At 39.0% G+C, this 15,791-nt stretch overlaps 2 protein-coding genes across 8 annotated transcripts in view; one reads left to right on the top strand and one right to left on the bottom strand.

The window, feature by feature from the left end:
• Positions 1–7,210, bottom strand: part of NBR1 (neighbor of BRCA1 gene 1) — a 28,721-nt gene extending 21,511 nt beyond the window's left edge. For both annotated transcript variants that reach the window (XM_010842473.1, XM_010842472.1), the window contains exons 1-5: positions 7,104–7,210; positions 4,081–4,191; positions 2,809–2,871; positions 2,069–2,087; positions 1,289–1,311 (exon numbers count right to left, since the gene is read on the bottom strand). In XM_010842473.1, the coding sequence (XP_010840775.1) occupies positions 1,289–1,311; positions 2,069–2,087; positions 2,809–2,871; positions 4,081–4,182 (207 nt within the window). In that variant the 5' untranslated portion in view covers positions 4,183–4,191; positions 7,104–7,210. The remainder of the gene's footprint in view (positions 1–1,288; positions 1,312–2,068; positions 2,088–2,808; positions 2,872–4,080; positions 4,192–7,103) is intronic.
• Positions 7,211–7,293: 83 nt separating this feature from the next.
• Positions 7,294–15,791, top strand: part of BRCA1 (breast cancer 1, early onset) — a 71,937-nt gene continuing 63,439 nt past the window's right edge. For 3 of the 6 annotated variants that reach the window (XM_010842466.1, XM_010842471.1, XM_010842469.1), the window contains exons 1-4: positions 7,294–7,427; positions 8,000–8,269; positions 9,144–9,254; positions 14,162–14,215. In XM_010842466.1, coding sequence (XP_010840768.1) covers positions 9,175–9,254; positions 14,162–14,215 — 134 coding nt within the window. In that variant the 5' untranslated portion in view covers positions 7,294–7,427; positions 8,000–8,269; positions 9,144–9,174. Of the gene's footprint in view, positions 7,428–7,999; positions 8,270–9,143; positions 9,255–14,161; positions 14,216–14,876; positions 15,031–15,791 lie in introns of those variants that run through there. The other 3 variants (XM_010842467.1, XM_010842468.1, XM_010842470.1) reach the window with 3 other exon arrangements.

Consider the following 15,791-nt stretch of genomic DNA (forward strand, 5'->3'; position numbering starts at 1 on the left):
GTTGGACGCGACTGAGCGACTGAACTGATGCGCACATGCACGTGCGCACACACACAGACAGACACAACCAGCTCACCAGGTGTAGTTTGTCAACTCCTATTCTAGGCCAGAAACCAAGAAGCTTTTTCTAAAATACTTGGTAGAGTCTGTGAAAAAAATTGCTCAAGAAACAAGTATAATGAAACTGTGTCAAAATATAAATGTGGGATTTTAAGTATTATATAGTAATTATGTAAAAACTATGCATATAAAAGAAGTCTTGCTTCCTAGGGCAAGACAGGCTTATATAAACTCTAGACTCCTGATATCCAAGATTTCTGACTGAATGGGTAAAATAGTGAATGTGGGAAAGGTAGAGGAATTCTGAAGTTTTAAAAAGACTTTTTTAGTGAAACTACTGTAGCTTCTGAGAATTGGGAAACTGAAAAGCTGGAAGAGTTGAAGAACAGTAAAGGGGTGTTAGGGAACATCATGTGAGAACAGCTTAAAAGCAAAGAGCAAACAGGAAGATCGCATGAAAACTGGGGCAGAGAGAAATTATAAAGCATGAGAAATTCTTAACACAGATGGGTATTTCAACTATGAGAAACCAGGAGAGGACATGGATATCTAAAACCAAGAGACTGGCTGGGAAATAAAGATTTCTCAGTAAAAAAACAAGAAAAAATTGGCTAAATTTTTGAAACAAGTGGCACCCAGAACAGCAGTTTTGACCATGAACTGGGAAGGGTAAATCCAGCTCCTGATTTAAAAAAAAAATCTTGCCTTTCTTCTCTCCCTAGACCAAAAGTGATATGGAAAATGACTTAATCTGGATTAGAAGTTCAAAAAGGATAGTCAATGAAACGTCAGCTTAGCACACCTTAAATAAGTGACCTTGAGGAATGCTCTCATTGATCACTGACAAACAAGAGGCTAGTTGTAACTGCATGGTTACACCTTAAATTCTTCCACATTATAGTGTAATATTCTACAGGGAACAAAGTGAAGGAAGGAGATGAAAAGTATGAATCAGAAAGCATCAATCCGGAGTTTTTTGAATTCTGAAATGCCAGGATGGTGGCTTCGAGATCAGCAATATGAGATGCCATGATCAACAGAAAGAATCTTTACGTTAGGATGTACCTTTTGTTGCGTGGTATGCCAAACTCAACCCAGTCTCCCTAAAAATGGGTTTTGCTGTGTTTACAGTCACTAGTTTCTCTCCATGGCTAACGGAATTCAGGCTCAAGTTTTAGTCCATAAATATTTTTTGAATTATTTGAAAATAAGATGAAATAATCATTACCTTAAGTGCTTCTTCATATTCTCCTAGAAGGACAAAAATACATACTGTGATTTTTTTTTTTAACCAGCCCAAAAGATTCAATTAAGTATAGTAAATTCTTACTTTTAAAAATTCTTAGCTTACAAAAAAAAAATTTTTAGCTTACAATTGTTATACACAAACAGCTACTACCTTTTAGCTGACAAACTCCCTTCTCATGCTGTCATAAATAGAAGCTACTTGCAGATTAGTTCTCCCACTTAAATCCTTCTCTCTTTGCTACCGGAGCCTTCCAATTACAAAAACTCAATCTAGTTCCCTTACACTAGGTTTAACAAAGCTCAGGACTCAAGAAAGTTCAAGGATAATGTTAACACTATCATTTCAGCCAGTTAAAAATATAACATTGTTCCTATGGAAAATGCACCCATGTTCTGAACAACCATCTTATTTATACATGGACTTTAACACATACACCAAGTCAAGGAAAAAAGCAATACCAGGATAACAAGTTAAATGTGTTGAACTGGGAAGTGTATTTTCAAAAGATTAGCATCTTAAATATAAGAGAACCTCTCATTAAAGAGGTCCTTTGGGTCCAATCAAGGTACCAACCTACACACAAAAACTGCTAAAAAATAAAAATTTGCCATGAATCTAATGCCCATGGGTAAATGAGTGCATTTATCCCAAATTCTACTCTATTACTGCAACAAGATTTGAGTGTAAATGGAAAGACTAATGCCCATGATCAGATTAAGATTTTTAAATAAAGCTCAATAGGTTTTCTTAGGGACTCACCTTGACTGTTGATGGATACCTGTAAGTAAAAAAAACAACAGTGAATTATAAGCCTCTCATCAACTGAGCAATTCAGCATATCCAGCCTCACAGGACACATGCAAAATCTAGGTTAGCGGTTCCACTTTTCCAGTACCTGAACTAACTGTGAATAATTAATTTTATTGCTTAACTATTACATCTACCTTTATTTTAGGTCCACTGAGAAGCAGCATGGTATAGTGGCTAGGAGCCTGGGCTTTGGAGCCAGAAAGTATGAAGTATGTGTATCAGAGGGTATGAATGGTACCCTAACTCTACTACTTCCAAGTTTTTGCTCTTTTAGGCGAGGTTACTGAAACTGTGCCTCAGTTTCCTCATGAGTAGAACAGAAATGATGATAATAGTGTATACACATATAGTATTGTTGTTAGTGTGACACGTTATAAGCACTCAATGAGGGTTTGCCATTATTTTTTATTATTATAGACTAAATAGCAGCTTGTGATATAGTTGAACATAAGATCACTATGTAGTTTTAAAAGTTATCTCTCAGATTTTCTTCTTCAATGTTGCTTTCCTATTTCTCAACTCCATTTCAGATGCCACAAGTTGGCTTAGAACATGCAATTATCAAATATATTTAAATGCTTACACAAATGAGATAAACAGTACTCTGATATTTTTGAACACCATATCCCTCTTGAGAAATAAGATCCTCATTCTGGATACCTGGTCATGGGTACTATAATATACTTTACCTCTTCATTTTCCTCATCCAGATATTTTATTTGAACAGTGTTCAGATCAAACGAAACTTTTACCTGCAAATAAAATGTTCACACTATATGATCAAGTTATCAAAAAGGCAGGTTGCAATAGAACCCTAGAAATCATAATATAAAGGATGGACAGGGACTGCCCTGGTGGTCCAGTGGCTAAGATTCCACGCTCCCAATGTAGGGGACCTGGATTCGATCCCTGGTCAGGGAACTAGATCCCACATGCCGCAACCAAGAGTACATACAGGGCTGTTAACACTGATTACTCCTAAAGAGGTTGAAATAGTGGGTGAAGGGTGAGGGGAGTGGAGGGATATTAATCTTTTCATTATATATATCTGGATTGTTTCATTTCTTATAACAGGCACATATTATACTTTTATAATTTAAAATTTACCGTAAAGAAAAAAGGCAAGCTGTCAGCCCATTTAACTATTAGGAAAAAAAGATAGCTGTTTTTGATTTTCAGATCATTTGACAAACAAGCTCCAACTTTCTGGATAATCATCTGTCCAGGCAGTATAAGTAAATATAAAGAAATCTTTCCCGGAAGACAGAGGACTAGATCAGATCATCTTTTGAGGTCTCTCCACCATGTCTTACCATAACACATAACCTGGTAAAAGTAGGTTTTTAACCAAAGCGTTTCATTAGACAAACACAGTTACACAGGAAGTAAAACATTTACTATCGCAAATCAAACAAAAACAGAACAAAGGGCAAACGTAGAGGAGGAAAGGCACTACCAGTAACAACAAAAGGAACAGAATGAGCTGCTGTGTGAACATCTGTGGCAGTTTTCCTGCTCAACTCTGAGACACTCATCCTCTTGACCTACCAATAAAAGCAACTGATCAGATCTTGAGAAACACAAATTGTATCTTTGGTGGTTCAAAACCCACAGTAACCTATCTGCTCTCAATCAAGAGAATGTTAACCTGAGGCCTGGTTAGGGTGGGGCCCACACCAATTCATTCCTTAGGCTGTATCTACAAGGAAAGAATTTCTAAGTCCTATTTCACTTAAAAAAATAGTTTTACCTTTCCTTTCTAAACTCTTCAAGATGAATTTGTTTCCTCTATCAGGTACATCTATATGAACACCGAACCCTTGACAAAAATTATTTTCCAAAAGGTTCAGAAATGGTAAGTATGACAGACTTTACAGCTAAGAAGCATGGCTAAAAATAACTACTTTAGGGGAAAATATTCCTGCTTAAAGGATGAAGAAACAAAACAAAATAACACTTACCATAGCTTCCACATCAGCCCAAGTTGTATTTTCTGGGTCAGAAACTAGAAAGCTTTGAGTTTCATTTTTAAAAGTCACATTTAGTGTAACCTGTGGTTCCATGTTGTGGGGCTAGAAAAGACAGGATGGGTGAGGGAGAGAAAACACATTAGACAGGTTCTGTAAATGCATAAACATTCAGTCAGCTAGTATCTGTGAGGACCTAATATGGGCTAGGCTAGGAGGACACAGCAGTGGATGAGAAGATAATGTCCCTGCTCTTCTGCTATTTACAGTCTAATAAGTGGTTTAAAACAAATCTCATTGCCATATGTTTGCAAAGAAAATGTAAATTTTGGTCACATTCATAGAAATCATCTAACATTTGTAAAATCCTTTGGATTTTATGAACTTTATGATGACTGCTTAATTAAACACATACCTGCTGTTACATATCTACCAGTAGGATACCAGGATGAGTAAGGGTAGGACTCTACCCTTGGGGAATTTATATTCCTAAAGCTTGAAAGAGATGTTCTAATACATTTTTCTTGGAAAAGATGCCTTTTCCTAAACTGAGCAACCTAGGGTCTCTATTAGATCTATTTTAACAATTTAGAGGCTGAAACACTAGCCAAGAAACTACACAGGTGTAGCACTCAACATCCTTTATTCAAGTTCTTTTTTTGGGGGGAGGGGCAGTCTACTTTTTTCTTTGATGGAGACTTTCAAATATACACAAAAGTGGAGAATAGTGATGATCTAACTATAATGATCAACTCAAAGTTACCCTCATTTCATCTATACTCTTCCATTCCCCCAATATGGATTGACTATAGTCAACTAATGTTTAAAATCTAACTATTATGGGAAAATTTAAACCTTTACAAAAGAAAAGAGATAAATATACAATGACCCCTGAAAGACCCATCAACTGTCTTCATAATTACCAGCAACTCAGAACTAATCTTGTTATAGCAATGCCCTTTTCCTACCGGATTATTTTATTATTATTGTTTTTATTTCTTGGCCACATCATGCCACATGCAGGATCTCAGTTCCCCAACCAGGGATCAAATCTTGTCCCCTGCATTGGGAGCGTGGAGTCTTAACCACTGGACTGCCAGGGAAGTCCTTCTACTGGATTATTTGACAGCCATCATTTTATCCATAAAATAATTAAGGGTTTTACCTCTCAAAGAATTTTACGTACAAATTGTTAGACTGTTTTTTATGACTTTATAAAAAAGTTTAAATCTAAACGTAAGTTGTAATGTAAAAGAACAGCCTTTTCATGTTTCATATTTTTTTTTAAACATATTCATTAATGAATCCTGACTAAGCATCTACAGATTCAGATTCTGCTCCAGGCACAGACACTGCAGAGGACCAAGATTAAGTCTCAGGAGTTTACAGTGAAGAAGGGAGGGAGCAAAGTGATTTAGAAGAGCTGGATTCCAGACAGCTCTGGCACATTACTAGCCATGTAAGTGTGAGCAGGTCATTTAAACTCTGAGCTTCAGTTTCTGAACCTGTAAAATAAGCCTGAGATCTCCATTTTGCTAACCTCACAATGCTATCATAAGGATTAAGTAAAAATGTGTATGCTGGTTCTTCGAAAACAGTACTTAAACATGAAAGTTATTATTATATAAATCAGCCTTCAGAATGTGACATAGTGCTATTTTCCACAGTATAATGAACTGCCCTGTGAAACAATACAACTGTGAGACTGTCATTAAAAAGGACCTTGAACTCTGAGAATCAGGGATTTGGGGGTATTTTTTTGTAAATATAAACACAAACATCCCCCAGCTTTTTCCAATCTCTGTCTCCACCTAGAGCCAAGAGCATTATCAAAATAGTTTCTGGCACCAATCCTGCTGCATCCCCAGAATGTAATTCTTGGGGTCCTTAAAATTTGGACAAAACTCTTGTCAACACCCCAGAATCCTGGGCAAAAAAATCGGGGTGACTGACTAATTCATTCTGCCAATTGGATCTTCTAAAACACATTTCTCAGTTTTCAACTTCTGAGAAACACAATTCCACACTTTTGAGAATCCAAAAGGAAGCTAACCTTCTTCCCTCTTTCTCAAATTACACAACTGGAAATAAGTTCAGATACTTTGGAGCTCATCCAGCTGGCTGACTAGGGAGGTGAAAACAGGAAGTGGGAGATTCTAGTTTAGCTGGACTATAGCCTGGTCTTCATAAAGAGTCGCCTATTTATTTGCCTTGGATGTGAAATTCTTTCAGCAAGAGCATTAGTCTTCAACTTGTGAAAATACCAAAGCTGTGGTTAGTGTCCTCTGTCACTGTAGTCAGTCAAGTCTGGGGCCTGGGCCTTCACCTTTCATTAACTGGATTATATTAAATTCATGCTCTGGCTCAGCTTTCCCTGGCACAAGTCAGCTTTTCCTCTAAGTGGATTTTTCCAGGATCTCAAACATCCCTTTAATGAAGTTGACCTGGAACCTGAGCTTTGATTACTGTCTCCACCTGAGGCCTATCCTGGAGTTAAAATGTGTGACCTGAAAGCTGTGTGTTCCATAAAAAGGAAAAACGGTGCCTTTCCAATACCAGAGGTCCCTGAACAAGGAGACTTCCTTGTGAGGTTCCCCAAAAGTGGGATGAGGGGGAGTGAGGAAGCTGTATGGGCAATGTCATCTTTTTTTTCTCTTGCAGACTTCATCCTAGTCTTCCAGTTATCGTTTCCTAGCACTCCTTGTCCCGAAGACAGTGTCACCACCCCGAGGACTCTCTCGTTTCCTTTGCCCAGGCCTTTTTTGTCCTGGGGAGTTTCGGCGTCCTTCACCAGAAGCTAGGAGTTCTGAACCACGGACCCTCCGTCCCTCCTGTGGTATCCGCCCCCTCGGCCCCTCAGAACACGAACGGCTCTCCCATCCGGCCACTGAAAGATCGGTTGTCCAAGTCACGGAAGAAATCGCCCCTCTCCTTTGGAGGCTTCCTCCCGTGAACTTCCCCAAGTCCTCTCAGTGAGACGTGACACCACCCCTAGGTAACCGCAGTTGTTTCCTTACCAGCTTTCCGCCCCCGGGGGGCGCCTGCCGAAGGCCAATGCAAGAACCTTAGGCTGCCAGCTCTCCTGCTATCCCCTGCGGAGTGAATCTAACATGGCGGACAGAGACAGGGCCCAGTCCCCAGGTTATCTGAGTTTTCGACAAGATGATTGGTTCTTACCAAGTGTCCCTCAAAACTACAGCCCCACTGATTGGTCGAAGATAAGTTTGCGGGGGCGGGGCAAGAGGAGCTTGACCCTCACAACAATAACAAACACGGGGCACGGGGCGGAACTGGGAGTGCGCAGCCGTGGGCCGGGGCCCCGGATGATTTCCCCTTCCCAGGTAAAAAACGCGCCCGTTGCATTTCTTTAGGTCACCGACCTTAGAGAACGACTTGCTGGAGATTCGCGGGGCTGGATGGGGACTGTAGTCTTACTAGGACTTGTAGGTTCTTTACTCGATATACGAAAACATAACACTCCAATCCATATCTGTTGACATGCATAAAAGCGCGAAGCTCTTCAATTTATCAACTGAGTTGTTAGACTCGTGTCTGCCTCCCGTATCGGAAGTTCCTCTCCATAAGACTACAGTTTCCAAGGAACACTGTGGCCAAGGCCTTTTGATCCGCAATGCATGCTGGAAATCGTAGTTTTCCCCTCACAACCCTATTTACCTAAACTTGAAACTCCCATTGCGGCGGAAAGGGTGAGGGAGCTGGGCCTCTCCTGCGACTGCTTTCGGCACTATCATGCGCTCATATTCGGGGTCCAGGGAGCGATCTCGACCTTAGTACAGCAATTACTGTGACGTAATAACCCTCAACTGGAAGCGTAGAAGTGAGAGGGAGGGCGCCTATTAGAAAACTCCGGGAGAACTTGGTCTCTTCCGTCTCTTTCTAATTACGTAAATAGGGAAAGAATGGATAACCAATCGGGAGCCCCCGAGAGACTCAGCACTTTCTGCTCCGCCCTTCAGTTACGTGTCCGGTTCTTGCGTTCTGAGAGGCTCTCGCTAGCGGCAGCCGCCGGTTTCCGTGGCAACAGTAAAGCGCGGGAATTACGGATTAGTTGAAACTGAGACTGCGCGGTTTGAGCTCTCGGGACCCAGGACTGTCCGGGGGCTCTTTCAGAGAACTGGGCCTCTGGGCCTAGGAAGCCCGGACCTCTTGTTCTGGGTAAAAGGTGAGAGAACGGTGGGGAAGGGAGAGCGGCCCGTGGGGTGCTCTGGGGCAGTAAATAGGTGTGGGGAGAGCCGGGGAGAGGTGACTCCTGAAGGCGAGCAAGACGGATGTTATCGGGCGGGGGGCTGGCGGAAGGTGGAACCTGAGAAGCCTAAGATGTTGAATCTGGGGAAGTCGTGGGGAAAGGGTCTATTTGTGGGTCACGGGATCTAGGGGGAGGTGCAGATGATAAGGGCGGGGGCAGGGTGTGTCCTAGGGGGAATCCTGATGGGTCCTGAGGGGGACGACGTGGTATAAAAAGACGAGCTGGTATATTTGAGAAAGGGACCCTGAGGGAAAACGGGGGCAGGACTGTATCTGGGAAGAGGAAGAGAAAGGCCTTTGTGCGAGGCAGAGCCCTTGAGAACATGATTCTTGTGAGTTTCTGTGAAGGGGCCAGAAGGAAGTAGAGGGAGGAGCCTCCATAGGCCCAGATGCTGCTGGTACCGATGTTTCTGAGGAGAATCCTGAGTGTAGGCCAGTGGGAAAATCTGGGGAAGGACAGGGCTAGGAGCGTTGGTTGGTGTTGATTTTTATTTTAAGGACGAGAAAGAAAACAACTGTGATGATTGGAGAAATAGGAGGGTACATCACTCACCCAGTCAGTCACCCCACTGTGGCTTTCCCTTTCTTGGAGAACGAAAAAAAATCAAAAGGAAATGGTTGGAGGCTAGATATGCACAAACAGAATTGAAATGGTCTTAATTACACAAAACGTTTAGAATTTTTTAAAAAATAAGGCTTTGGTCATTAGTTCTATGGTCTGATTATAAAGCATTCCAATCTTAAATAACACTTAATGAAACTAAACTGTTGTTTATATAACCATTTTAAAGTGATTTATTTAGTTCATTGGAACACGAAGAAATGGATTTATCTGCGGATCATGTTGAAGAAGTACAAAATGTCCTCAATGCTATGCAGAAAATCTTAGAGTGTCCAATATGGTAAGTTGAAAATTTATTAATTTGAGATTCTTCTTGAATATCCAATATATCCTATGCAAATGAATGGAATTGACCTTAAGATGGTAAGGAGAAAAATTGTTAACGTTTGTTAAGATTAAGCTATTAAAGTTGCTGCTTTTCTTAGCTGAAGACCTTTAAGAATATAGAAAATTTCTCCGTTTTTTCCACTTGGGCTCTCCCTTTCCCTTTCTGTCACCTCAGCACACACAGCTCCCTGTCTTGAATGTCCACAAAGTGTCTTGATTGGTTCTACCAATGTAGAACCAGGGATCTGGTTTAGCTTAAGTGATATTTGGAGTTTTCATCCAGCTCTGTAATCAGCTTGATCACTTGGAATGGACATAATTGATAATGGGAATATAAAATCACAAATGCTTGATGTCAGTGAGTGGGTATGTCCTGGGAGAACCTTTGGCTGAAATTAGCCCTGTATATTTAAATGAGAATACTGCAAGTCCTCAAAACCTTTAGCCAGTTTCTTTGACTTTTATACCCCTTCATTTATTTAACAATTTTTATTTTTTGTACAATTTTTAAAGATTGCTCTCCATTTACAGTTATTATAAAAGATTGGCTATATTCCCTATGTTGTGTTGGTTTGGCCAAAAACTTCATTCAGTTTTCCTGTAGGATGATGTGGAAAAACATGAACAAACTTTTTGTCCATCCCAATGTACTACATCCTTGTAGCCTATCTTACACCTCTCACCCCCCAATCCTATTGTGCCCCTCCCCACTCTTAGACATTATGAGTGAACCTTTGTTTTTCTTCATCTACAATATAAGGAGGGGACCAGAATTCTAAAGGCTTATAATTTACATACAGTGAAATGCAGAAAACATAAGTGTACAAGTCTTTGACTTTAGATAAGTGTATGTGTCTTTGTAACCCAGTCAAGATATGGAATATTTTTTTCAACCTCAGAAAGTTATTTTGTGAAGATTTAGGAGCTCTTAACTTACTGACCCTCCACGACCCTTGGAGGCCTATAGATACAGCTATATTCCTATATAGTTTCTTAATGAAATTTTATATCTTGTATTTTATGTATTTAAAGACATTACTGTGAGAAGGGGATTCATGAGCTTTATCAGCTGCCGAAAGGAGTCTATGGTACAACAAAGGTTATGAACCCCAGGCTAAATGGTCTCAATGGTATCTATTAAATAAATTAAAATAAATCTATAAAATAAAAACCATATCTCAGAATTTCTTGGTGAAAAGCCAGAAAGGAAATTTGAAAGTTTATTGATTACCCTCTCTCCTCTTATTCTCTGGTCATTCTGTCCTCTTCACTGATCTTCAGACATTCTCCTGTGTCTGAGCTTTTTTGCTTGCTGCTCCCTCTGCCTACAACGTTCTTCCTCTAGTAATTGCATGGCTCACAAATCTTGATGGAAATACCATCTTTCAAAGAGGCAGACAGTGTTAATTTGAAATTGAAACACTCCCACCCTCAACATACTCTATCCCCTTTTCCTCCATAATGCTTAATTTTTTCATAACTCATTACTACCTGACATTCTGTATAATTTATCCTTTTTCTCAGCCCCTACAGAATATAAACTCTGGGCAGAGGTTTTTTGTTTTATTTACTTTGTATCATCAGTAGTTAGAACAGCATCTGGGACATAATAGCCACTCAGTCAACATTTGTTGAAGGTGTTAATAAACTAAATTCGTTCTTTGATATAGTTGAGTTTTTTAATATGGTGATAGTGGTGAGTATTATTCAAAAAATAATCTGGAAAGTTGCACCTTTCCTTTGTTCTTCATGAAAGTTGTTTTTCGTATTTGGAGTCAAGAAAGAGAGAAATGCAAGTTGTATTTTCAGAGAGAAACAAAATTTATAAGTAACCTACCTTCCGCTTTCCTGCCCCTCAACATTTCAGCTAAACAAGAACCCAAGCTGAATGAGCTTTACAGCCAAATTTATGAACCATCAGAGCCAGGAAAGCAGGAAATGACAATTGGGGGAAAATTGCTTTTGAAACAGCATAAAACTTACTCGTGATAATTACAGAGAGTGATCAAAAAGTCCTTAATAATATGGTATTTGGGTCCATTTACTTTACAATTTCCATGAGACTCAGTCATAATATTATATTCTTTCTCATTCTGGCAAATTAATCCATCAATTAAAAATCTCAGATAAAGTAAAAATTAAAGACGTGAGAATGAAAGTTAATGTTAAATATTATTATCAGTCAATTGTTGTGTATTTTCCAGCTCTTTTTTTATTTTTTCAATCTGTTTTCTATTAGACATAGACATGGGTTTTTAAACTAAAACTATTCTTGGTTGTTGTTAAACCTTAAACTCATTTACGTGTAGGCTGGGAATCATATTTAGTTCATTTTTTTTTTAAACATTGCCCAGAACTACAATTTTCAGTTATGTTTTAATAAATGATTCCTGATTGTGACTGGAAACAGTATTACTTATGTTAGCTGTAGGGTAGGTTTCCATCTTTGAGGTCTCAAGCTGAAATTCCTTCTGCTGGCCTGAGTCACTATTGGCATTTATTTCTGATAATTGGTATTTTTTTCTAACTTTTTACATGAATATATAAATTCTTTGACTTTCGGAAGAGTTTGTTAAAGTGTGTATCCTAGTGGTTGGTATGGTTGTATTTCGAACCTAACCTAGCTGCTTTTTCCAATTATTTACCATGTTGGAAGCTTAAAATGTAATTAGTAATTTACATTCAAAATGTAGAAGTAGGCCTAAAATATTTCCAGGTTTGAAGAATGTTTAAAAAATTCAAATCACTTTTATAGTAAACATTTACTCTGATCATGATCTAGAAGAAAACATTTACATTTTTTTTTCTTTCATTCCCATTCTCCAGGCTTTTCCTTCATCAGTCATTACCTTTTTACATATTGGAATTTTCATCTGTTCAAAGTTTGTGTTTACAGTATGTTTGTATAGCTTAGTTTTTAATTACCATACTGAAATATAATTATTTCAATATTGAGTCAGTGGTGAGAATGAAAGCCATCTGGTATCATAGCTAAATCCAATTTCTCTTTTACTGAGAATTTCTTTTGCTATCTAGCCTATCTGAGGAATAATGATTTGGTAACAAATCAGAATTCTCTTTGTCCAGTTGTTTTTCTTCTTAAAATCACATTCAGTGCCAATAATAATACTAACATTGGTACAAATCATCTCAGGTTGTAAACATTTTCACAAGTAGCATTTACTTTTGTTCTCACAATAGCCTTAAGACATTGGTAGAGTGGGTGACCGAGAAGGAAACTGAGCTTCAGGTAGAGTGGTTGGCCTGAGATCACTCTGCTAACAAAGAGAATTGCAGTAGAAACCCAGTCTTCTGACTTACTCTGGTATTTTTGTTTTCATTGCCCTATGCTGCGTCGGAAACCCCATGATTGCAAGAGTTATGTTACCGAACCTTCACAAGAGACTATTGTCCCCCAACTTTTCTTGTCATCCCTTTCTAAAATGTTAAATATTTAACGAGCCACATTCCTATCACATACACAGGTTACCTGTTTGTTCTTTGATGCTTTGCTTGGACTTTACCAAAAATCAGTTTCTGAAGCACTCATTCAGAATAAACACCAGAGACTTAAAACAGCCTGTAGGTCCCTCCCTACTCAGGCCCCCAGCTACATCTCTGACCTCTTCCACTAGTATCTCCACCTTAATCATTCTATCCTGGCCCCTGGCCTACTCGCTGTCCTTCAAAAACCCTGGGCATGGTCCTGCTCAGAGACTGTCTTCTCTGCTCCCCTGCTGAAATGTTCTTCCAACCCTTGCACAACTGGTTTCCTCACATTGCTCAGCTGTCCACCAGTGTCACCCTTTCATGAGACCTTTTTTGACTACCTTGTGTATACACCCCTCTCCCCAACACACTGTACCCCCTTTCCTCTTATCCTGGTTTATTTTTCTTTTTAGCACTATTCCCATACATCTTTGTTTCTCAACCAACTATCTACCACAGCTAGAATGTAAGTTCTATGAGGGCAGTCTTTATTTTGTTTGCTGCTGTATTTCTATCTCTGGGAGCAGTACTTGCACATAGGAGAAGCACAATAAATACTTAATAAATTGTTAAATGAATTAATCTCAGGAGTGCCTTGAAATTTTGTGGTTAGATGGGCAGGGATGGCAATTTGGATGATATATTTTCTTTTCTGGAGACTTTATTTTTCTAAGTGTATTGTTTTCTGAATTTTCTTCAGTGAGGGTTTTTTACAGTGTTCTTACAAAGTAATCACAAACCAAACATCATGTACCTCCTACAGTGATGTAATAGAAGTACACAGAACCATCTGTAAAGTGTTCTCGCCAAAAATTGAACCTGGTTTTGATCAAGCCTCGTTTACAGGAAGTAGAGATTAGAGGGACAAGTTAAACCATATTATAGTGTTATAATCAGCAAAATCCAGAATCTGGGAAATTCTACAGGTCAAATGACCTAGTTTTTAAAATAAATGACAAGGAAGGAAAAGAGAAGTCTGTAGATGAAAAGAAACTTGAGACATATCCACCAAATGCAGGATGTGTATCTTGTTTGGATCCTGACTTAAATGGATGTAATGATTAAATTTTTATGAGACAGTGAAGGAAATTGGAACATTAGTTATATATTAGATGATGTTAAGGAAATTATTTTTTAGGGGTAATAATAGCTTCATGTTTATACTAAAAAATCCTTATCTGTTTTTTGGCTGCGCTGCACAGCTTGTGGGATCTTACCTAGTTCCTGACCAGGAATCGAACCCAAGTCCCCTGCATTGGGAGCGCAGAATCTTAACCACTGGATCACCAGGGTTAATGGACCCCAGAATACACTTATTTTTAAATGAATTACTGACCTTTGTTTATTTTCTCCCCCCTCCCACCTTTCTAGTCTGGAGTTGATCAAAGAGCCTGTCTCTACAAAGTGTGACCACATATTTTGCAAGTAAGTTTGAATGTTTTATGTGGCTCCATCCTTAGCTTTTGTACTTATTCTTCATAATACAGAAAACAACTACTGAAGCTTTAGCTTCTTCAATTATGTGGAAAAGAATTGTAAGTTGCTTGTAGCCATAGTTTGAGGTACAATATTGGCACATTTATCTAGTGGGATATGAAATTACTTTGAAGAGCTGTTTGTTTTTTGTGTCCAAGGGTGGAAGCAGATTGCAGGCAATTGTGAAATTAGCAAATTGTGTTTCAACTGTCCCAGTTTTCTCCTTTCTGTTCATTTCTGGATGTCCTTCTGCTCTCTGACCTCTAAGGTTCAGTGTTTGCCTGCTTCATAATCCTCATGAAAATAGAGAATCTGATATAGGTTTATATTTAGGCTGAAATTCATTCATACCAGTGATTCAAGTTATATTTTTAAGGATCTTCTCCTTTGGAATGGATTTCCTTTTTTTTAAGCCAGTTGGGGTTTGTTTTTTTTTTCCTTGTAGTTATTTATTTGTTTTGGCTGCACTGGGTCTTTGTTGCCACACTTTGGGCTTTCTCTATTGCAGTGAATGGGGTTCCTCTCTAGTTACCATGTGCAGGCTTCTCATTGCGGTGGCTTTTCTTGTTTTGGAGCATGGGCTGTAGGATGCGCAGGCTCAGTAATTGTGGCGTGCAGGCTTAGTTGCGCTGTGACATGTGGAATCTTCCTGGACCAGGGATTGAACTGGTGTCTCCTGCGTTGATAGGCGAATTCTTATCCGCTGGACCACCAGGGAAGTCCATGGATATGTTTCTTGGATAGAAGAATTTCAGAAAAGTTTGGTAGGTAATTTTGTAGAACAAGGGTTTTCTCCTTTCCCTGATGTTAAACTATGATTGAGACTTGCCCTGAATGCCAATTGTTTTTAAGTTTTTTTTCTATTTTAATTGGAAAGCTATGTCCATGGTAATGAGTCTACTAGCGTAAAAGGTTGTATGATGCAAAGTATTCTTTGCTCCTACCTCAAAACCCCTGCCTCCCCCTCCATCCTCAGGAGGGGGAAAAATCAATTTCTTAAGTATACTGTAAGAAATTTTTAAATTCAAAACTTTGTAACTTAGGACTCCTGAATGGTTTTCTTTAATTTCCTAAAATTATATTGAATTTTAAGTTCAATTATATTAAAAACTATGGGCCTGTGCAATTTTCTGGGAAGATATTTCATAATTTTCATCAGCTTGGAATGTTACTATAACCTAAAAATTCCTGAAAAACTTCTGATTTAAGAATAATGAGATGAGAGGGAGATTCAAGAGGGAGGTGACAAATGTATACCTATGACTGATTCATGTTGATGTATGGCAGAAACCAACACAATATTGTAAAGCAATTATCCTTCAATTAAAAATAAATTAAGAAAAAAAATTACTGGAAAAAAAGGACTAACTGGAACTGGAGGAAACCTTCCCTTTGGAGGAATATCCTCTGAGCCCAAGGCTGCCAGCTGGCCAGCCCCTTCCTTCCTCTGAATCTTGCTTTCTTCTTGCTATTTAGCTGTCCCAGTAAAGATCCAGAGGCCATTTCCATGGCCTCTCACACCTTT

The sequence above is a fragment of the Bison bison genome, unplaced genomic scaffold (assembly GCF_000754665.1).
Source record: "Bison bison bison isolate TAMUID 2011002044 unplaced genomic scaffold, Bison_UMD1.0 scf7180017864180, whole genome shotgun sequence".
NCBI lineage: Eukaryota > Metazoa > Chordata > Mammalia > Artiodactyla > Bovidae > Bison > Bison bison.